General features: G+C 47.8%; 1 protein-coding gene and 1 pseudogene across 3 annotated transcripts; both read right to left on the bottom strand.

Annotated features, from left to right (window-relative positions):
- Nucleotides 1-1059: 1059 nt before the first annotated feature.
- Nucleotides 1060-13323, bottom strand: LOC125405340 (TD and POZ domain-containing protein 1-like; annotated as a pseudogene). Its single transcript, XR_015000887.2, has 3 exons — nt 13248-13323; nt 3382-4028; nt 1060-1538 (listed from the first exon to the last, which is right to left on the bottom strand). The product of XR_015000887.2 is annotated as a TD and POZ domain-containing protein 1-like (transcript).
- On the bottom strand, nt 10326-18644 carry Neu4 (neuraminidase 4). 2 transcript variants are annotated; one of them, XM_048441980.3, is made up of 5 exons: nt 17554-18644; nt 16586-16708; nt 15940-16171; nt 15558-15813; nt 10326-14374 (listed from the first exon to the last, which is right to left on the bottom strand). In XM_048441980.3, exons 3-5 carry the CDS (start codon nt 16138-16140, stop codon nt 13395-13397), a joined length of 1437 nt encoding a protein of 478 aa, XP_048297937.3. In that variant the 5' UTR covers nt 16141-16171; nt 16586-16708; nt 17554-18644; the 3' UTR covers nt 10326-13394. The 2 variants fall into 2 exon arrangements, with proteins under 2 accessions (XP_048297937.3, XP_085552288.2); XM_085696162.2 differs by having other exon boundaries at nt 17558-18644.
- Nucleotides 18645-23020: the final 4376 nt, after the last annotated feature.

The following is a 23020-nucleotide window of genomic DNA, read 5'->3' as shown; positions in this document are numbered from 1 at the left end:
GGCGTCAGGCCACCAGATGTGGGGTGACGTGAAACCAGTGCTTAGAGCTTGGCCCCTTCTGGAGGGCGCTCCTCCACTCACGACTCCCCGGCTGCAACAGAGCTCACACACAACACGGCCCCCAGTGTCGCTCAGTCTGGTCATTAATTTCGTCTGAAAATGAGTTGACGTGAGGGCTCAGTGGTTATAAGAGCAGGTTCTACTCTTCCAGATGGTCCTGAATTTGGTTCCCAGCACCCACATCAGACAGCTCATAACTGCCTATAACTACAGCTCCAGTAGGATCTAATGCCTCTGGCCTCTGCGGGCTCCTCCACTCCTCCTCCTTCCACCCCTTCTCTCCCCCCACCCCCGCGTGTGTGTGTGTGTGTGTGTGTGTGTGTGTGTGTGTGTGTGAAAAACAAAACATCTCCCCAGCAGCACCTGGTTGGTGTGTGACCCACAGCTGGGGACCATACCCTGGTCACAAAACTAGCCGGCCTGTATTAACGAATCAATCCCACACCAGTTATGTTTTAAGGGGTTATTTATTTGGCGGGGGGGGGGGGGGGGGGGGGGGGGGCGGGGGTAAAACTTACATACACCATAAACCGTCAGGAGCCTAGTCGCTGGAGCAGGAGCCGGGAGCAGCAGCCGAGACCGAGCACCGGAACCAAGAGCCGGAACCAAGAGAGCCTTATCCGGAACTGTTTCTCTTTTTAAAAGAGAAATATACCACGCCCCAGTGGGCTGGTATTTCAGCAGCTATTGGCTGACGGAGCGGAAGTCGCTCCCCGCTGCACTGTGGGCTCCTGCTTTAGTGATTATTGGTTGAGGCAGCGGAAGTTACTCCCACAACAGGCCTGGTCAAGTTCCAGGTAAACTAGATGGACCGGGATCAGACCCTGAACACTTCCCAGTGTTGACAGGCTCTCGAAGGTAAGATAGGGGCCATAGGGCAAGCATTCCCCAGAGCTAAGGCAGCCCTATGGCTGTTCAGATATCAGGTTTGTGGAACATGGGGATGACTCAAGAGTATGCAAATATGCTAAAGACTATGCAAAAAAACATCTACTCTCCTTTCTTAATTTTCCAGCTTTATTGTTACACATTTTTAATAGATAGACTTCATTTTTTAAAATTGTTTTGAGATTGCAGAAAGTAGAACGCTCCTACGTATTCCTCATCCCAGGTGCAGAGTCCCTACATGTAACAGACTTAAGGAGGGCATTTGCAGCTCCTGCACATTCACACTCACACGCCATTGTCCTCCAGAGCGCAGCTTACGTCGTGTCCCCTTGTTGGTGGCACTGAGCAGGCTTTGTCAGATGTCTGATGACATGGACGGCCTTGACAGGCCCTGTCCAGTATCTTTCACTGCCCCAAAAGTCCTCTTGAAGCAGGAAGGAAGGTCAGACGCACATGACTATGGGCCATGAAAAGATTAACTCCAAGATCCAGCCACCAAGAAAGACCATCCCTTGGACTGTGCCGGATCCCCGCCTCCCCAGGGAGTATGCGCAATCCTCACAGCACAAGAAAAATCAGACACCTACAACCTACAAAGCAAAGTAATAAAAACAAACTTTAAAAAGTAAAAAAAAATAAAAAATAAATCACCACTTTAAGGGATCCCGTTCTTTCTGTTTGATTCCAGAACTAAAGATTAAAGCTCCTGGATGTGGAGATGCAATCTTCTAAAAATATTCCTTACATTCTAGGAACTGGAAGTTTGCTGCGCCTCGCAGCCACAGTTAATAATACACCTGGAGTACTTAAGACTCAAGAGTGCGGTCCCACTGTGTACCCAACCTGTTTGCTTAACCTGCCTGTAAGAGAGCGATATAACAATCAATCTTACATGCCTTGGATCTCCCATGTAATCAGCTTTTACAACCCGAGCAATGCATAGCTGGAATCTGAAGTTACACACTCTTCTGTGCCCCTGACCCAGATAATGCATGTGGACCGTTTGCTGAAAGCAGCAAATGCAGAGGCTAAAGACAGTCTGCTAAAATCTGTCACAAAGGTGGAAGGCATCCGTGTACGGGTACTGGGTGGTAAGGGTGCTTGTCATCTGGGTCAGCTGTGATCAGTGGGAGCCAGCGACTTAATCCCTTGTTACACTCTTAAAGATTTCTGTCAATTATCCCATTCTCTCCCCCATATGGTGCTTTTTATGCTGTTCAATAACGACATAGCAGAGTCCCTTCTTAGGGACAGACAGACAGACACGCGCATGCAGAACTCATACAACAGATAGACACCTTCACAGATACAGACAGCTGCAAGAGACAGACAGACACCACTCATAGACACGGACAGCCATGACAGCCACACACATACATAAGCACACGCACAACTTATACAACAGACAGACAGTACACACAGATACAGACATCCACAATTGTCAGACAGACAGACAGACACATACACACAGCTCATACAACAGACAGACACCAGTCACAGACACGGACAGCTACCACACACACACACACACACACACACACACACACCCCTTCACTCAAGCCCTGACCCCTTCACTCCTTGGCTTTGCCTTTTCCAGAAGCCCTGTGGTTGCTATCACACAATAAGAGACTTCGTCTGGCCTCTCCTAGTCATATGCATTTGAATTTCATCTCTGCCTCTTCATAGCTTGATAGCTATTCTATGAACTTTTCCTGGGAAAATGAACAAACCACTTTTTACCCAAGACGGGGCCCCAACAACAAAGGAACTATTTTTCTATATAGCCCTGGCTATCCTAGAACACACTCTGTAGACCAGGCTGGCTTCAAACTGTCCTCATCTGCCTGCCTCTGCTTCCTGAGTGCTGGGATTAAAAGCTTGTGCCACCACCACCAGGCTGACTTAAAGTTCTTACAGAATGGATGAGAGGCTATTTATAAGAGCGCGGGCAACTTATAAACAACTAGACCACTGAATAAAATGTCTTTCTCAGCAAGCTAGCAGTTTATATATCCTTGGGGAGGGGTACGGCTGCATAAGCCACTTCCCCATCAATCATCAACTGCATTATAATGTATATAATAGATAGATAGATAGGTAGGTAGGTAGGTAGGTAGAAGATTGTGGACGGAAGTTTCTATCCTATGTGGTCCTGCAGTCATTCAGTCCCAAGAAAACACACAGAGGCTTATATTATAGTAAACTAGTTGGCCTATTAGCTTAGGCTTATTAGCTAGCACTTACAATTTAAATTAACCTATAATTTTTATTAGCCACCTCAACTCATATACAGTTTTGTATTAAAGCCTGAGCCATCATGCTCTTTCCCCATATATATATATATATATATGTGTGTGTGTGTGTGTGTGTGTGTGTACATATACATATACATACACACATACATATATATAATAACACACACAGAGAGCCTACCCAGGCATCATTGGTAACAACACCGGCTCCTGCTTCTGAGGTACACCTGTAGCTCACAGCTGACAGGGTCCTGGGTTTGCTTCAGGCGTCTGAGAGGGGGCTCCAGTAAAGAGCAGCGAGCAGAAGCCAGAGGAGCAGTGTGCTCCAGCCAGCAAGCGGGCGTATGAATCCACCCTTGTCTTCCAGCTTGGCAGCTCAGAGACCTCAGAAGCAGGAGTTGTAATAAAATCCAGTGCCGGGTTTTCAGCTGCCCCGGTATTCAGCTGCCCCGCGCTGTAGAGGTCAGCCCACAAGAGAGTGTGGGCGGCATTTTCCACAGAGAGGTGCCTGCAGAGAGCCCTCTGGCACCTGACCTTCAAACGCTCCAGGCCATACTCGTCAGCAGCTGGCAGCACAGCACCTGCCGTGCTGTCTAGTTCCGGGAGCCTTCCCGGTGTAAAGGAAACCCATCATTGCCTTGAAGACTTGCAGCTCCAGGTCGTGAGTCTCAACGCCGTTCTTTCTGCTCTCCTCCACGTCGTGTCCAACAAGGCTCTGAGAACTGGAGAGCGAGCTGCTAAGATGGCCTTGTGAGCGGAATTCCGGGTCAGCTACCACCGGGCAGCAGTCCGTGGGGCTGGAATTCTCCCACAGCTCTCCTAGATCACCTGCCAATGAATAATGCCCTTCTCTTTAGTGTTCAGGTCAGGGTTAGCAGTTGTGACTAAAGCTGCTATAAATACCGTGTTTGGGGTTTTGTGTAACAGCTTTAGGTAAACACCGAGGAGCACAGTGGCTGAATTATATGGCAAAAGAATGTGTTTTTTTTTTTCCTAAGAAACTGTGGGATCTCTTCCCCCGTGGCTCCACACCCCTTCCAGAAGTGATATGGCTGAGGCTCCATGTCCCCTGAGATCTGGTGAGCTCGGAAGGGCTCTAGCAGACCTGAGCATGGCGAACATGCCACCAGCAGGTTTTGCCTTTTCTTTCTCCCTCTTGCTAAACCATTAGATTACATTCCTAATGTCAGCTGCCAAGGTCTACTCCTTTATTTGGCCACTGACTCATCCCTGAGACTGACCACCAAGGACCAACTGTCAAAACATCAAGGTTCAGCAATCAAATTTCATTATTTTGACTGCCCTAATTAAAATACCCAGTCAGAACTTACCAACGCATCCTAGCTCATTCTAACACAGACCTCTGCTTGCTGTGGGGTATACACTGAAGATATACTGACTGGTTTAATAAAGAGCTGAAGAGCCAATAGTTAGGCAGAAGGTATGGGTGGGACTTCCAGGCAGAGAGAGCAGAAGTAGGAGATGAATCTAGACGTGAGAGATGCCATGGAGGAATGAGTCAGACACACAAAATTGGAGAGAGGTAAAAGCCAATGATAGGTGCAGATTAATAAAAATATGGGCTAATTAAAGTGTTAAGAGCTAGTGGGACAAGCCTAAGCTAAGGCCAAGCTTTCATAATTAATAAGAATTCTCCATGTCATTATTTGGGAGCTGGCTGCTGGGACAGAGAAAGACTGGTTACAGACCTCCCCTTTTCTCCTCTTAAAATTAACACTTGAAGAACACTGTTTCTGCCAGGTTCAGAATCGCTTTGCCTTGGTTAGTAAAGGATATCTTGACATTTTAATTTGTGCTAGAAAATTGGTGTTTGAATGTGGTCTGTGCCTAATCTGGGGTCCAGAGAGGAGTACCCCACAGTGCACGGGTCTCTTCAAGGTCAGTGTTCTGTATCTGTGGTAGTTTGAATGTGGTTGGTCCCCATAATCTCATTGGAAGTGGCACTGTTAAGAGTGGCTTTGTTGGCGTGGATGTGGCCTTGCTGGAGGAAGTGTGTCACTGTGGGGTGGACTTTGAGGTTCCCTATGCTCAGGATACTGCCCAGGCCTGTTGCCTTCTGATTAAGATGGAGCCAGCACCATGTCTGCCTGCATGCCACCATGCTCCCCACCATAATGACACTGCACCTAACCTCTGGAACTGTAAGTGAGCCACCCGAATTAAATGCTTTCCTTTTAAGAGTTGTCATGGTCATGGTGTCTCTCGCAGCAGTAGAAACCCTAAGATAGTACTGTAGCAAGTCTAAGCAGCCTTCCAGGTGGTCGGCCTTGAATTTGTAATCCCCACTGCCTCAGCTCTCACAAGTGTTGGGATTACAGGTGTATACCACCCCTTCCAGCCTCCACTTCATCTTCTTCTAGTTTTAGTAAGCCATTATTTTCCAAATGTTATCTATCTTTATATCAATTGTCACGTTTATTGTATAAAGCTGATCACAATATATATATTTTAATCTTCAGCAGTCTATAGACCTCTGGCAAGCCCTCTCTCGTTCCCGTGAGAAGTGTGACAGGTATACAATGCCTCTTCTATCCAAGGGTTAAACAAGTCATGAAAAGCGCCATCTTAAAAGAAAGTTGTGAAAACACCATTTAACAAAAGCTCTTCCCAAGTCAGCGTCTTCTTTAAAATCAAAAATACATGCTCAAGGTTGCGTTCTGCTCAGCAACTACAATGCTTGCATGAGAATTCTAGACCCACCAAGCCTTTAATTCCATCACCCCCAAGGCAGAGGCAGGTGAATCTCTGTGTGTTCAAGGCCAACCTGATCTACAGAGTGAGTTCCAGGATAGTCTGAGCTGTTGCACAGAAAAAAAAAAAAAAAAAACCCTGTCTCAAAAAACAAAGTTAAAAAAGGAATGTGAGACCTAATCTCTGACCACTCGTAGTGAGGCACAAGAGCCCTTTGCTCTAGGAATAAAGCCCACTGGTTGTACTTGCTTCCTTGACTTGGCATGGCGATGTGCCCTTCTTAACTGGCGTTGCTTTGGCTTGCTCGCCCTGTCAGTCACTGAGAGAGCTCCAGTCATCACTGAGAATCTGCCCGTCTGTGCCTATGAATGGGTACAAGTTTAAAGCCTGACAGTGGCAGAATACAAACTTACAGCTGCTGTGACTTTCTTTTGAACGCTTTCTTTCCACTGGCAGAGGCCTCTTCCTGCGCACCCACTCTTACGAAAGTGTCCAAGTGCCTGTCGTAGCCCGCTCCCTGCTGCCAGCCTCTCCCGCTCTGTGTGTCTGTCTACCTCCGCTGTCGCTGGCATGTGGCTGTTCGGGTCTTTGATGTCTGTTCTTGTTTTTGCCAACATAGCCAATTTGTCTTTTAATGAAAACGCTAGTCGGGTTGTGTTTAGTGTAATTCGGGTGTGTTTGGGTTTGAGCCGATTGTTTTGCCTTATGTCTCTCCTTTTTGCTTTTGCCTTTCCCATTCTGTATCTAACTTCTCATTCCTTGTATGCTTTAAGCTGATCTTTTTCTCTTTCCAATTGTCACCTCTCGATAGGGGGATCAAGCAACCTCCTCCAATGTAGGCTCTATTTCATATCATAGGAGTTGATATGTTCCCATCAGTAGCTTGTACAAATTAGAGCTGTCAGCATTTTTTGGACATAGGGCGCCCTCAAGACACCTGCCTTCTGTTTGCGGCCAACTCCACCCCATTGTTCTTTGCTAAGATTGATTTTTAAAATTACAGTCCATTTTTTTCTTTATCTGAGAACATAACTCTTTTCTCTTGATTCATTTTTAAGATAGATTTTCACTATGTAGCTCAGGTTACCCTTGACCCCTGGATCCTCTTGCTTCAACCTCCAGAAGTTCTGGGCTGACAAGCATGGGCTTTCACCCTCGTTCTTGATAGGTACTTTTGAGTGCCTCTTAGGTTGACAGTTATTTTCTTTCAGAATACTCTAAAGAAAAGTTCTTTGGTGGCCTCTTTCTCATGATCTAGCACCCTGGTTGACTTCCCAGCTTCTTAGTTTCCCGTGGTTTAATACAATGTGCTCAGCTGTGGTTTTTCTTTGGGTTTATTGTACTCAAGGTCACAGGTCACATCAAGTGACCACAGCCACTCCCTTGACCACACCCAAAAAAGATTGTGAGCCCTCTGGGATCAAGCAGTCTATCTCTCAATGAAAGCGCTTGCCTTTTACTCCAGCCACCATCCTGGAAGAGGGGACAGGCTCTGTGAAGTTAAATGGTCATCCTGGTAGGGCTGGGTTTTATACCTGGCACTTCTGTTCTCAGGTCTAAGCCCTTTCTCCGAGGCTAGTGAAAGCCCCTGTTCTTCCTAGACATCCTGGAAGAGACCTACCAGCCCCTCCTACCCCCCTTGCATGTGCTCTGTCCTGCAAGACCTCCACTTTCCATCCTGGCCTTCACACTATTTTTAACAATGGCTCCAAGTCTGAAGAAAAATGAAGATAACCTCTCTTCCCCCATCCATCCAAAATTTTGTTCTTGTTGTTTGGATTTTCTTTCTTTCTTCTCCTTCTTCTCCTTCTTCTCCTTCTTCTTCTTCTCCTTCTCCTTCTCCTTCTTCTCCTTCTTCTCCTTCTTCTTCTTCTTTTTTCCTTTTCTAAAAATTTTGCAGGTACCATCAAGTAAGGACCTCCCAAGCCCACAGTACAAGAACAGTCCAACTGTGTGGAACCTAACAGAATTGCGTCTTCCGACAAGGGAGACACGGCAGGGATTGAAGGACAGGTCAGACCACTGCTTTGTGACGTCTGCTGCTATTGTGGTCAACCTGACAGGATCTAGAATTACCCGGGCGATAAGCCTCTGGCCACATCTATGAATCATTATCTAGACTGGGTCAGTTGAAGTGGAAAGACACCCCCCCCATCTGTGGGTGGCATCAACCCGGGGGCTTCAGTCCTGGACAAAGCAAGCTGAGACTAAGTATGTGTTCCCTCTGCTCTCTACCCGCGGATGCAATGTGATCAGTTGATTCATGTTCCTGCTACCGTGAGTGCCTCTCCATGATGGGATGTATCTTCAAACTGTAAACCAAAATAAAACCCTTTTTCCCTTAATGTTCTCTGTCAGGGTATTTTTATCACAGCAACAAGACAAGTAACTGATAGAGTTATGGAGGGCTTTCTTATTTTCCCGGGAGTCTGCACACAGCACCGGGAGATATGGGGGGAGGGGGGGCACCAACATGCATTGGATCAAGCAAATTGCTGTTCAGGTATTTACTCTGAATTAAACTGTCACCTCGTAAGGAAAGGAGTGCAGCGTGTGGTGGCACATGCCTTCAGTTCCCAGCGTTTCCGATGCAGAGCCAGGCAGATCTACCTGAATTCAAAATAACACACAAGTCTTGAAGCTAGAGAGATATCTCCACGGGTTCTTGCTTTGCTACACACACATGGGGACAAGAGTTTGTGCTTCTAGCACCCACACAAAATTCAGAACAGGGTATGCATATGTAACCCCAGAGTGGGGGAAACGGATACAGGAAGAGCCAACGGTCTCGATGACCAGGCAGTCTAGCTGCAGGTTCACAGAGAGACCGTGCAAAGCCCCTCACCAAGGTTTACTACTCACGTGAGCAGTAAGAAAGATCTCTGGGCTGTCTGCAAGCCATGCAGGGATCTCGGGGACGAGGTTTCATGAGTTGTCACCCATGCTGGGGTACGCTTTCCTTTTCTTTCTTTTTTAAACTCATTTTTGACAGCTGCATGTAGTCTGTGCCCCGCATTCGTGCAGGGCCTGAGAACGCCAGAGGATCCTAGAGAACTGAAGTTAGGTTGCTGTAAGCCTCTGTGAGTTCTGAGAATTAACCCAGGGTCCCCTAAAAAGAGCAGCCAGTGTTCTTAACCACTGAGCCATCGCTCCAGTCCCTGGAGCAGGCTTTTAAACGACGCAACTGCCTTTGATTGACCCAGGCATCTGTAAGAAACCCCTCATCTATGCACCTGTAAGTAATGACAAAAATATAATCTGTTCAGCCAGCTAAACTGGGGTAGAAACAGTTCTGTGGTCTGTCATTGGTGCCTTAGCGGGGGCAAAGAAAAACTTTTTGTGTCTCTCCAGAGAAGTCACATAATGTAAGTCTTCTCACCCAATCCTCAGGAGCTGTGTCTGGCTACTCCTTTCAGGAAAGAGCTACCAATTAAAATTCCAGAGATCTCTGCTTAACAGTCCCACATCTGGGAATCTGATCTACAGAAATGGAAGTCTATTTGTAAGGACCCAAGTTCCAGGACCTTAAGAAGAAACACTAAAAACATTCTGAACATCCAGGAAATGAGGACATGCTGAACAACTACAGAATGTCCATACTACAGACTGTCCCATGCAGGCTTTCCCATAATTTTTTTTAATTGTGGTAAGATACACATAAAATTTACCACTCTATTCTGCCGTGGTTTGCATATAAAATGTTCCCCAACACTGATGTGTTAAACGTCATGCCCACTGCAACGGTCAGAGGTGGACTTTGGGGAAGTGATTGGATCCTGAGAACCTGGCCTTCTCAATAGATCTGTGAGTAATCTAATTGCTGGGATGTGGTAGAAAGCAGGAGGGGGACAGAGTTGGAGGACGTGGGTGATAGGGATGTGCCCTGCAAGGCCCCAGTCTTCTCTGCCTCACTCCTTGGTGGCTGCCATCATGGGCACAGCTTTCCTCTGCCATCCCTCCCACCATAGTGCTTTGCCTTGCTGCATGCCTAACCTTGGACCAAAACCTAAAGCCGCGGCTCAGCACAAACCTTTCCTTGAAGTTGGCATTCTCTTCTGTTTCGTGACAGCGATGACAAATGACTGGCAGGCATGTTCAACGCACAGCTCAGCAGCATGCCGCGCTGATTTTCTGTGTATCTTACCACAATAAAAATGCTGGGGGAAACATGCAGGGTAGCCATCTCCCAATGTTCAGCCTCAGAATGTTCTGTCTAAACAACTGAAACTCAGCTGGTGGTGGTGGCACACGTCTTTAATGCCATCACTTGGGAGGCAGAGGCAAGTGGATCTCTAAATTCAAGGTTAGCCTGGTCTACATAGTGAGTTCCAGGACAGCCAGGGCTATACAGAGAAATCCTGTCTTAGGAAGAAAAATAAAAGCCTGAAACACTAGAAGAAAATGGAAATGATCCCCACTTATCAGAGTTTTGTTGTTTATTAAATGTAATGAAATATGTCAAGCACAGACAGCTTGACCCCAGAAATGAGCAAAATAATAAAACAGAACAATCCAGACCTGACAAAAAAGAGAAATATAGAAACAAAAAAATAGAGAGAGAGCTGGGCAGTGGGGTCACATGCCTTTAGTCCTAGCACTTGGGAGGCAGAGGCAGGCAGATAACTGTGAGTTCAAGGCCACCCTAGTCTACAGAGTGAATTCCGGGACAGCCAGGGCTGTTACATAGAGGAACCATGTCTCAAAAAAATAAACAAACAAAAAGATGTGTAGAAAGACGGAGGCATAGAGGTACAACAGATCAAGGGTTGGGGAGGGGCTCAAGGAGCAGAGAACACCCCAGCCAACCAGAGAAACTGATCAGCTTGAAGCACAGAAGTGAAAAGAGAGTCACAGAAAGGTGAGACTTGTCCAGAGTGAGTTCTGAGCCCCAGAGAAAGGAGCAGGGCTGGGGTGCTGGTTCAAGTAACAATAATCTTTACACTCTATAACAACACTGAAGACTCAGTAGCAGAAGGAAAGCAGTTAAGTTTACAACCTTGCTAAGTCAGGTGGGCATAAAAAAAAATAAATGACTTGCATGCTGATTTGGCACAAAATAAGGCTGCTGTTGCTCTATATCCCTCAAATAACATTTTCTTGACCACTGAATTTCTTTCTCATTGCTGAGTTCTTCAGAGAGATACAATCTTTCCTGCATGTCTAGCAAAATCTCCGCTTTAAATTCCTTCATCCTTCTGGGGCTCCAGAACCCCTCCTCTTTCCTGACACACGGCAGACTGTAACGTTTTAACTCTAAGATAAACTAAAAAGCACCCAGGCAACAGGGCCCAAGCGTCTAACTAGGCAAGACATGGGGACAGTGCCTCCTCATCTGCTGTCCATGGTGAACTCTAAATGTGCCTCCTACTGAAAACCTACTGACGGCTGTTTATTTCTGGCTACTCCCAACTATATCTTGTGGAATACTATTTTAACTATGTAAAGATGTGTTACACTTATTTGTGCTACAGACTAGTACTCTAACTGTGTAAAGGTGTGTTACATTTGCTTCTGCTGCCTTTGTTAACAGTGTAAAGTTGTGTGGCATTTGTTCTCGTGGCATTTGTTTAATTATGAAAAGATATGTTTCTGTTTCACCTCGCCTGCCTAAGGCACCTGATTGGTCTAATAAAAAGCTGAATGGCCAATAGCTAGGCAGGACAGAGATAAGCAGGGCTGGCAGGCAAAAAGAATAAGTAGGAGGACTAAAACAGGACCCTGCCCTAAGCCTAGACACTCTCACCACATCCTCCCTCCCTACCTCTGGGGTGCCACACAGAGAAATTCTGTCTTGAAAAACTATATATAAATACATTTATACACACACACACACACACACACACACACACACACACACACACACATTTCCCAGTATTTCTGAAATGGCCATAGTTTTGTTTTCAATTTTACAGGGAAGTATGTAAGCACGGATGTGTATTTTATACTCCTAGAGGTCAGAGACCAACTTTGAGTCGTCATTCAGATGCCATCACTTTGTATTTTGAAACAGAGTCTCTCCCTGAGACCTGGAGCCTGCCACTTAGACTCAATGTCTATCCAGTGAGTCTTGCGGATTTACTGATCTCTCCCTCTCCAGGGCAGAGATCCTAAGTGTGCCACAAAACCAGGCTTTGTACATGATGCTAAGGGTGAAACTCAGGTGCCCGTGATTCCATGCAAATGCTTTACTGAGTGAGCCATCTTCCCAGCCCCCAAAGGTTGTTTTTATCATCAGAACTTAGGACTTTAATAAGAAATACAAAAGGGTGTCAGGTGGTGGCACTCGCCTTTAATCCCAGCACTAGGGAGGCGGGAGTTGGGGGGTGGATCTCTGTGAGTTCGAGGACAGCCTGGTCTATAGAATGAGTTAGTTCTAGGATAGCCATGGTTGTGTAGAGAGAGAGGGAGGGAAGGAAAGAAGGAAGGAAGGAAGGAAGGAAGGAAGGAAGGAAGGAAGGAAGGAAGGAAGGAAGGAAGGAAGGAAAAAAGAAAGAAAGAAATACAAACGGGCTTCCCTGAGGGACTAGAACAAAAGTCCTCTCCAGAGAAGGGTTAAAAAGTAGGCAGGTTCTAGGAAGTAACCTTGCTCAAATCAAGTTCTGTCTCTACTAGCTGGGAAGGCTGGCTCCCCAACCTGCTTCTCAGAAAGTTCAGAAAGTGACCAAACTTCTGTCATCAGCAAACTTCAGATTGATTGGGATTGGCGAATAGCAGGGTAGTGAAAAAAGGGACTGTATGTCACTGTTCCTGTTACCTTCACCCCTGCCAGCCACCCCTGGGATGTGAGAACTGAGCAAAGTTGCCTTCACCCCGCCAGCCACCCCCTGGGATGTGGAAACTGAGCAAGGTTGCCTTCACCCCTGCCAACCACCTCTGGGCTTCACCCCTGCCAGCCAAACCTGGGATGTGGGAACTGAGTAAGATTGCCTTCACCCCTGCCATCCACCTCTGGGCTTTACCTGTGCCAGTCACCCCTGGGATGTGGGAACTAAGCAAGGTTGCCTTCACCCCTGCCAGCCGCCCCTGGCATGTGGGAACTAAGCAAGGTTGCCTTCACCCCTGCCAGCCACCCCTGGGATGTGGGTACTGAGCAAGGTTGCCTTCACCCCTGCCAGCCGCCCCTGGCATGTGGGAACTAAGCAAGGTTGCCTTCACCCCTGCCAGCCGCCCCTGGGATGTGGGTACTGAGCAAGGTTGCCTTCACCCCTGCCAGCCACCCCAGGGATGTGGGAACTGAGCAGGATGAAGGCAGAAAATGTGTATGGTGATCAGAGTGGTGAGCTAGAGCGCTGGTCTAGACACAGACACAGCACAGTCGTTTTACTTCTCACTCACACTCAGACAGCAGCCGGCTCTGCAGTGACTCAGCCGCCAGCAGCAGTAAGGAAAAGACTGCCCATTCCAGGGTCATGCTAACCTGCCCCTGGCTTCCTCTATACACTTTACCCTTCCTCCCCAGGAACCTGCCTGAGGGCCAGGCCCTCAAGAGGGCCAGCAATGTCCCTGAGGCTTGTCCCTCAAACTGCGTCTCTCTAGGCCAGTGGGCACATTCGCCAGGACATCACCCAATGAGAACAAGCAAAAAGAGATGTCTTCGTAGGAGGCCCTCGTCCCACTCTCAAACAAACAGGCAAAGGCCAGGGATGCCCCAGGCACAGGCCCAAGGAACGCCAGGTCAGAGTAGCCACTGGGGCCCTCATAGATCACCCAGGGCTCTGTCCAGCTATGGGGATCCAAAGGGGACCGGCTCAGGTAGATTCCCATGTGGAGCCGAGCTCTGCGCCCTGATGGGTGGGAATACAGCAGCCATGTGGGACTCTGAAGCGGGGAAGCAGAGGACATGGGGAGTTCTGGGGTCCAGGCTGTCTTATCTCTACCTGACCCAGGTTCTAGGCCGTGTTTCACTGGGCCCCAGGACTGTGGGGAGCCGAATGGCCCTCTGGGAACCCAACCCTCAACAGGAACCCCAACATCTTCCCCTGAAGACTCCTGTACTCCAGGATAGAAGGATGGGGACTGTGGGGTATTCCCAGGACCCACTGGCCACCGGTCCGCCTGAGGCCTGCTGGAGGGTGGGGCTGGGAAGCCCACAATGCTACCCTGGCAACCACGGGCAGTTTCAGCCAGTGTAGGCACCAGCTCCCCTGGTAGGAAAGAGGTGCCCTCATCAGCACTCAGTGCCTGTACCCGGTTGCCTAGAGGGCTCCGGGCATTGCAGTAGAGGAAGTCTCCATCCACCGCAGCCAATTGGCACTCTCCAGAGCGCAGGTTGGGCACAAGGCCTCCACAGCGCCAGGAGATTCCGTGGTCATCACTGTAGAAAGCCAGGGAGTGGGGACTGGTCCAGCAGATCCTGCCAAAACACTCCCGACGGTCCACGTGATAGGTGTAAGCAGGAACAAGCAGGCGACCTGAGCGCAGCTGGACTCCGTGGCCTGGACCCACAGCAAAGGTGGCCCAGTCTACAGAGAGAAGGAGCCAGAACCTTGGGTTAGGTCCGCTGACTGCCGACCTATTCTGGACCCCCAATGCACCCAGAATGTGTGTAATGGAGTCTGTCAAGGCTGTCTTCAGAAACCTGGGAGCCTAATTGATCATGTGCTCTCTTAAAGTTTTTTTTTAAGATGTATTTTTAATTATGCACATTTGGAGGGTGTGCACATGAATGTGGGTGCCCATAGAGGCCAAGGTGGCAGATGCCCTGGAGCTGGAGTTAGAAGCAGTTGTGGGCCACCCAATCCGGGTGCAGGGAACTGAACTCCAGTTCTCTGCAAAAGATATTAAGTCATACAAGCTCCTGGTCATCTCTCCAGCCCCTTGGCCACATGTTTTGTGTTTTGCCTTGGGATACAAAGCACAGAAACCAGGCCAAGCCAGTAGCCTACCACTGAGTCACTCCCCAGCTGTTGGCCAACAGCCACTTGGCCAAAGATCACCAACAGAGCTCAACCTCTGGAGCAATTGCTACACAAGGACCATAGAGGAAGGAGACCTCGGATGAGGTTTTTGATGAGTCCGGTTTCCTTGTCTACCTCTCAGAAGCTGCTATATCCCTCTATGTAGCACTCATGGGCCAGGGACCAGGTCCTATAGGCCCTAGGGTCACTGCCAATCAGCAGGGAGCAGGGTGGTAAATGAGCAACCGATCAGTAGGCCAGCAATTGGGTAGTAGGGGCTGCAGAGGGGAAAAAAAAAGACTGAGGCCCAGAAAACAAAAGACTGAAGTTCAGAGACCAGGGCTGGATGAGGAGGAGGTGAAAGGGAACAGAAAGTAGTAAAAGAGAGGGGTTGAAAAGTTAGGACTAAGAGCCCCAATCCTCTTCTCTGCCGACCAAGACAAGAGGAGCCTCTGGTGGGCTTAAGTTGCCAACCCTGCCAACACCTATTGGCCTGGTGTTGAAGGTGCTTGGGAAATGCCAGATGGTCCTAGAGGCAGGGTTAGGAGGTCATAGCTCGTGGGTGATGTAGGGCAAGAAACTGGGGATAGGAAGTAGCAAAGTGAAGATTTCCAAGTGGTTGGTGGACCTATGCAAGGGGCAAGCCCAAGCTCCCTTGAGGCCACGCCCATCTTGCCCTGTCCAGTTCCTACCCACCCCATCCCTCCACCCCATACCTCTAGCCCATCCCACACAAGGTGCCACCTACCCTGCAAGGCTGCACCAATGGCCTCCTCAGTAAGGTCTCGCACACTACCCCAGGTCAGGCCTGCATCACAGCTGGTCACACAGCAGAGCCGAGCAGCGTTCTTGCCTGTGGCAATCTGCACGGCCTCTGGCGTGTGGCCCAGCACGGCAATGAAGAAGAGGAAGATGGTACCCGAGTGTTCGTCCAGTACTGGGCAAGGGTTCATTGACCTGTGCTCCTCCAGAACCGCAGTCTCCAGCACAGTCAGGGTGCCCCACTGAGGGAAAAGAGGCAGCTGGTCAAGACATCTGGAGCCTGACCTCAGTGTCGGGGGGGGGGGGGGAGGGAGGGGGGGGGATCAATAGAACTGGGCTTCAGTTTCTGGTCTGCGCCTAACACTCACCCGCACTGAGCCCCTGGCCAGTGTGCCCCTCCGCAGCACCAGGCGGTGAGCATGGGAGTCATCGGGGCTAAGTCGCTGTTCTGCGAAAGCCAGCAAGGTAGGCCTGGGAGGCACACAGAGCAACGCAGGCACACGGTAGGTCAGGCCTGTCCTCTCCCGCTGAAAGAGCACGGTCCTTCTGGGAACACGCGGGGCTCCCATGCCCTTCAGGAAGGTGCGGGGCACCTGGAATCTGTGAGGGAGGAGGCTCCACAGATATACCTGACCACAAGCAAGCCCCACACCTGCCTGCCCATCTTGACGGTCCTTTTCACCTCCCTTGTCCCAGATTTCTCACAACCCATCCACAGGCCCCTCACAGCCTCGGCACCCCCAAATCCCTATAGAGCCCCTTCATTCTCTCCAAGCTGTTCCTTTGCCTGGCTGGCTGGTGCTGGGATGCTGGGGAGCTGGGCAGAGAGACCCAACATCCTCCCAGCTGGTGTGTCCTGGACACATATCACCACAGAACTCACCCACTGAGAGTATGGGCAAATGGATAAAGCCAGACAAAGAGAGAGAGAGAGAGATCAATGTCCACAAATACGGTATGTGAGACCAGGGAAGGCACACCACACAGCAGAGGCAGATGAACACTGGAACCTACCCACGTGGAAGCTGAAGGGAGCTCCAGAACTCTCCACAGGAAATAGCTTCAGACAAGGGAGATGGACCCACTGGCCCCTGGGCTGCCTGGCGGCTTGAAGAAGAGCGGCAGAGCTGTCTTCACCTGCAGCACATATACCAAGTGGCTCTCATAGGCACCAGAGAGAGCCAGGGGCAGCGCCGATCAAAAGGCAGCAAAAGGAAGGAAAGCCAAGGAGATCAGAGAGGTCCCAGCTTGGCCCTAAGCATCAGTGTAAAGGCTGGAAAAGTAGAGGAGTAGGGTGGACAGCATCCCAGGGCCAGGAGGATGCACTGAATGGGGATGGGCAAAGGTCTCTCCTTAGGGGCATCCACTGTCCCTGTAACCACCTCCTAACGTCACAAGCCAAGGATCAGACAGGCGACCATCTCTGTGTGATCGGTGATGCCTATGAGCAGCTTACCCCTTCTTGTCTGTCCCCTCCCCCCATGTGAACCCTCATCTATGGGGCCCTGAACTGTGGGACAGCTGGGAAACACTTCCACACGGAACTGGAGCCACAGGAGGGTAGTAGCCAGAAAGTCCCAGAGCGTGGTTCTTTACCACTTAGCCTCTCAAAGAAGGATCAGTGAGGGAGTAGTTTAGGGGCATGACCTGGGCCTGCCAGGGACCACTGTCCCATTTACAGAATGGCAGACCAGAAAGTAAGGGTATACAGCTGGTGTGGGGTTGATGGGAAGGCATGACAGGGGACGCATTACCTGCAGGACATGAACAGATCACCAGTCAAGCAGCTCATGGCCAGGTACCCCAGACCAGACCAGAACCAAACACACAGCCCACGCCAGCCACTCCTGACCAGCCCGCCACAAGTCACACAGAAGTAGCTAGCTCAGAGGGGAAGCCAAGCGATCAGGGTGCTAGCGTGGCACCAGGACAGAGCTCACAGACTAAAACCCAGGATAAAGAAGTAGAGGACAGTCACTCACATACAGCAACAGCAGGCTCCGCAGATCACAGAGGGCTATGCTGACCACCACTAGCTCCCAGTTTTTAGGTCCTCTGTGTCTATCAACCACAGTCCGCACCACAAGCTCCGTGATGCATGCTGTCCTGCTCACCCACTCCCAGCTCTGGGCCTTCTGAGCAGCTTCCCATCTCCTGGAAGCCCCCAGCTCTGCACTCAAAGGGCAATTGTGCCCAAGTAGAAGCAGGTGCAAGGAGCCACGTGTCCCTTCAGACTGTGCAGGCACAAGAGAGACATTTTCTCTGTATTTGGATGGCTTCCCAAAGCCTAAGACCACGGGGACTGTGAACACAGACTGCAGAAGCTGGGAGCCTGAGCCCACTCCCCAGTCTGGGAGCACAGAAGGACGGCGAGAGGCTCCAAAGACCACCAGGTCACTCCCACTGTACACAGGGGAAACTGAGGCCTACAGAGGGGACAGAGCTGTCATTCATTAGAGGCATCCTTTCCTGAGTCAGCTCTGGGTTTCCACGGAGCCTCGCTGCCCCAGGGAGACCTCGGTTGAAGAGCAGAAGCTGGACCTCCCCCATACCAGCTGCCCATGTGGCCCATTTAGTAAGTTCCAGGGACGGGGACTGTCCAGGAAAGCTGTGTTTCAGCATAGGCTCGTGCCATCCTGAGCCAAGTCTTTCTTGGGAGAAGAATCACAGAGAAGAAATTGAAGCCTCGGCTCTGGCAGAGATGGCCGCAGACTTCCTGTTACAGCTTGACCTGGCAAGCTGCTACCTCAAGTACCAAAGCCAGCCCACATCTTTACCTCCTACCCTCATAGGCCACCCCATGTTTTGACTTGTTGGCTTGATACCTTCTCGGGGTCTTTAATCTTGATTTTTCTTTAAAATAAACTACCTTTTTTGCTGTTTCACTTTGATTTGGTATCTATAAAGATTATGTGTATCAGCCGGAGAGACGGCTCCGGGGCAGAGCCCGAGGACCTGAGTTCGATTCCCAGCCCAGCACCGCATGTAGTTCTGTGACCATCAGTCAGCGCTGCCTGGTGACCTGCAGAACGACCCTCCCACGACCTCCCACGGTCCACCGTGGATCCACGTAGAGTAGTAGGCAAAAAAAAGAAAGAAAGAAAGAAGGAAGGAAGGAAGGAAGGAAGGAAGGAAGGAAGGAAGGATGGAAGGAAGGAAGGAAGGAAGGAAGGAAAGAAAAAGATTATGTGTATCTATAAATAACTTGGATCTATATAGTCAGGTATGGTGGCACGAACCTGTTGTACCATGGAAGGTTGAGCCAAGAGGATTTCTTGAGCCTGGGAGTTCAGAATCAGCTAGGAACATAGAGAGACACCCATCCCAAAAAAGGATGGCAAAAATAATCAGTGTAATGGTAGGTGCAAGTGAGAAGCCATCAGATGACAGAGGTTTCTCTCAAACACTAATAAAATTGTCTACGAGCTTCCCTCTGGGACCATTTATTAAATTCTTTTATGAACTTTTAATTCAACCCGATTAATGAATTAATCAATTTAAAAGAATTGTACAAATTCTTTTAATGAAATTAAACTAATGAATTAATTTAATTTAAAATGATTTCATAAATTCTTTTAATGAAACTAAGAATTTAATGGCACACGCCTTTAATCCCAGCACTCAGGAGGCAGAGGCAGGTGGCTCTCTGTGAATCTGAGGCCAGCCTGGTCTACAGAGTGACTTCCAAGTCAGCTAGAACTTCACAGAGGAAACTCTGTCTCAAAAAACAAACAAAACAAAAAAATTACTGAAAATAGCTAGAAAATAAATTATTCCCAACTGTGGTAGCTTGATGGCCCCCAAAGGGACAGGCACAGTAAAGAGAAACAGGCCATGAATCTGAGAGAGAGCTAAGTGGGAGTGCATAGGAAGGGTTGAGTGGAGAAAAGTGGAAATGATCTGATCATGTTTTTTATTTCCAGTATTTATTCAAGTAAAGTATTAAAAATAATGAAGGAAGGGGAGCATAGAAAAATATATAGCTCAATAAAAACAATAAAAAAAATAATAATAAACATTTGACCAGACTGATAGCTTATCCTGGAGAAATGTTAATTTGTCCTGCATTTTACTCCTGAATTATTTCTCCAGCAGCTGCCGGGCCTCAGCATGCAGTGAGACATTATCATGCTCCACTTCCGTGTTACCCACAAAAGGAAGTCAATTGCCTTTAATGCATCTGCCTTTACATAATTTATAAATTCTTAGTCTATCACTGAATGCACAGTTCGCTCACATAATGTTTTTCTGTTAGCAACAAGACTTTCCCGATGAAGGATTTGGGGCATGGTCTACATCCCATCACAAACTCCTCAATCCAGCGTTTGTTCCAGAGTGTTCTCCCATCCTTGGAGCTCTATTCTCAGAACACACTCTCCTCCACAAAACTTCAGCTCCAAACCATGTTACCAAGGAGAAAATAAGAATGAGTATAGCTTCCAAAAAAAGAAGAAACGGGAATTCTTTTTATAATTTATTTTTATTTTATGTGCATTGGTGTTTTTGCCTACACATATATCTGTGAGGGCATCAGATTCCCTGGAATTGGAGTCGCAAACAGTTGTGAGCTGCCATGTGGATGCTGGGAATTAAACCTGGGTCTTCTGGAAGAGCAGATGGTGCTCTTAACTGCTGAGTCATCGCTCTAGCCCAGGGATTTTTGATATAGCATAAAAAATTTTTCTTTAGCATTTATATTAAAAACAAACTAATAATTTATATATATATATAATGTATCTCTTAAAGATTAAGAGGAGAGAAGCAAAGTTAAAGAAAGAAGTGATCAGTAATTATCTTTAGTTCTGACACAGCCTCTAAATACTTTTTAATATTTTATTAACTTTTTATTTATTTTTAATGTCTCTTAGTGTACATGTAGCTTTTAAAGCTTCTATTAATTCTTGCAAATTACCAATTCTATCATTTTGTTGGTTTTCTTTTTTCCACCAAAATAAAAGTCTGGTTTATTGAATCTAGAGAGATAAGACCCAGGGTTAAATTCCTTTACTGCTCTTGCAAAGGACCCATGTTCAGTTCCCAGCACCCACATGTCAGTTCCCAGCCATCTATAACTCCATGTCTAGGGCATTTAGCACCCTCTTCTAGCCTCTGTGAGCACCAGGCACCCACTCAGTGCACACGAGTGCACATGCGTGTGCATACATACACGCAAAACACTCATACACATAAATAAAAGTAAAATACTTTAAAAGAAAGAATAATTACAGTTTCCTATTGGAAATTGTTTCAAACATACATCAAACAAGCTAAAAAAAAATAAACAGTAACTTCATATACAAAAAAAAGAGAGTTTTCGTGCTAGCCTTTTTCCACCATTTCATACAAATAAACTACTTATATACAGTATGGAAACCAGAAATCGTTACTAAAATGCTTGGAAAACGATTTCATTGTTGCTGTTCAATGTGGTTTTTTTTTTCTCCTTTGAGATTATAATGAACGTGGTTATGCCACAAGTAAAATCAGAAGTAGGACATAGAGCCTGGTATGGGTGGCACAGGCCTTTAATCCCAGCACTTGGAAGCAAAGACATGCAGATCTCTGTGAGGTTGAGGCCAACCTGGTCTACACAGTAGTTCCAGGACAGTCTTTGCTACGGAGAGAGACCGTGTCTCAGAAAGCCAAAGGAAAAAGGAGAACGAACTTAGAATGCTTCTAAGGCTGGGTTAGTTACCTATTATCATTAAAAGTGGCTGGTGCCTAACAATATGTACAAAAATATAAAATGTAAATTTAAAAAATTCCTTTTAAGGTTTTTTTCCAAGACAGGGCTTCCTCTATGCAATAGCTTTGGCTATCCCAAAACTTTGTAGACCAAGCGGGCCCCGAACTCATTGAGCTCTACCTGCCTCTGCCTCACAAGCACTGGGATCCACCACCGTCCGGCCTTAAGATAGGTTTTTTTAAACGTGTATTTTTATTTTTGTGTATAAGTTTTTTTACTTATGCGTCAAAACATGTATGCGTACCACGTGTATTCTGGCTGAGTCCAGAAGTGGGTGTCAGATTCTCTGGAACTGGAGTTAAAGATGCTTGTAAGCCACATGAGTACTAGGTACCCCCAAAACTGGGTCTTCTGTAAGAGTACCAAGATCTCTTAACCTCTGAGCCATATCTCCATCCCCTCTTTTCAAAACATTTGTAGGAAAAAAGAAAATGGAAGTTTGGGTTCTTTTCCCTCCCTGTTGCAAGTTTCACAGTCTGATCATTTGTGGGCAGCACTGCCCCCTACAGGCAGGCAGTTGGATCAGCCCCTCTAATCAAAAGTGGCATTTAGAGTCTGAGACCCACAATGGAGGGTTGACTAGGTCACGGCGGCCTTTTAAATCTAACATTTTCTTTTTCGCTATTTAGTCATCCTATCGGTCTTTTGCTTCTTGATCACCTCGGCTGCCCACTAGCCCGTAGCTGCCTCAGCTTTTCCTCCTCATCACGGTCCTGCCCCCCGCCCCCACCTTCTTCCTCTTCTTCATCGGCCTCATTGTGCTCTCCCATTTTACTCATTAGCATCCCATGGGCAGGGGCAGCTCTTCTAGCCTCTGCCACTTCCACAAGTCCTTGGTGTGCACTGCACGAGTTTGCCTCGGAGCTGGCATCTATAGTTTGACTTGGCAGGGTCCAGTGATCCAGTGCAGCGGGGACAAAAGAGAACAAGGGCTGGAGAACTCTGGCAGGAAGGCTGCTCGGTGCAGGTGGCTGCAACAGGAAAGGAGCCTGACCCTGGAACAATCCATCCAAAAACGACACTCTGGAGCGCCCCGTCGTGACTTCAAATCTTAATTCAAGTAGGCTACCCATTTATGATTTTTTTTAATTATTGCCCAGGACTGCTAGACTTTTGTTTTGTTAAGCACACAAAATAAGTCAATATAGAAATAGTGAATCTTGTTAGATTTTTCCCATTTTTTTTTTTTTAAAAATATTTGTGAGTTGACTCACACTGGAATCTAACATAAAACTGGCTGGGATGCCAAATAATGTGTTTTTCTCCAAACATCTCCTCTTTCTTTAGATTAGATATGGGAGACGTGTCTAGAGGGTGGGGGTGGGGTACTGATAGCACAAGAGCAAAACAACATGTCTAGTGAAGTCTATAACGAAACAAAGGTAAAACTGAATGGTTTGAAATAAAAAAAAATGCTTTCAAAGAAAATAAACAAAACAGATAATGTCATAGTTACTGTTCTTTTGCTGTGAAAAGACACTATGACCAAGGCAACTTTGTTTTAATGTATTGAACCATAGGCTTGCTTACAGTTTCGGGTTAGTCCATGATCATCATGGTGGGAGCAAGACTACTGGGGCAATAGCTGAGAGTGTACAGCTGGTTCACGGGATGAAAGCAGAGAAGGAGGGATGGGAGGGAAGAGAGGGAAGGGAATGGGAGGGGAGGAAGAGAGTGGAGGGGAGAGGGAGGGGGTAGGGGAG

The sequence above is a fragment of the Myodes glareolus genome, chromosome 1 (genome assembly GCF_982192425.1).
Source record: "Myodes glareolus chromosome 1, mMyoGla1.1, whole genome shotgun sequence".
NCBI classification, from domain to species: Eukaryota; Metazoa; Chordata; class Mammalia; order Rodentia; family Cricetidae; genus Myodes; species Myodes glareolus.
This window is presented reverse-complemented; position numbering and strand designations above follow the sequence as displayed.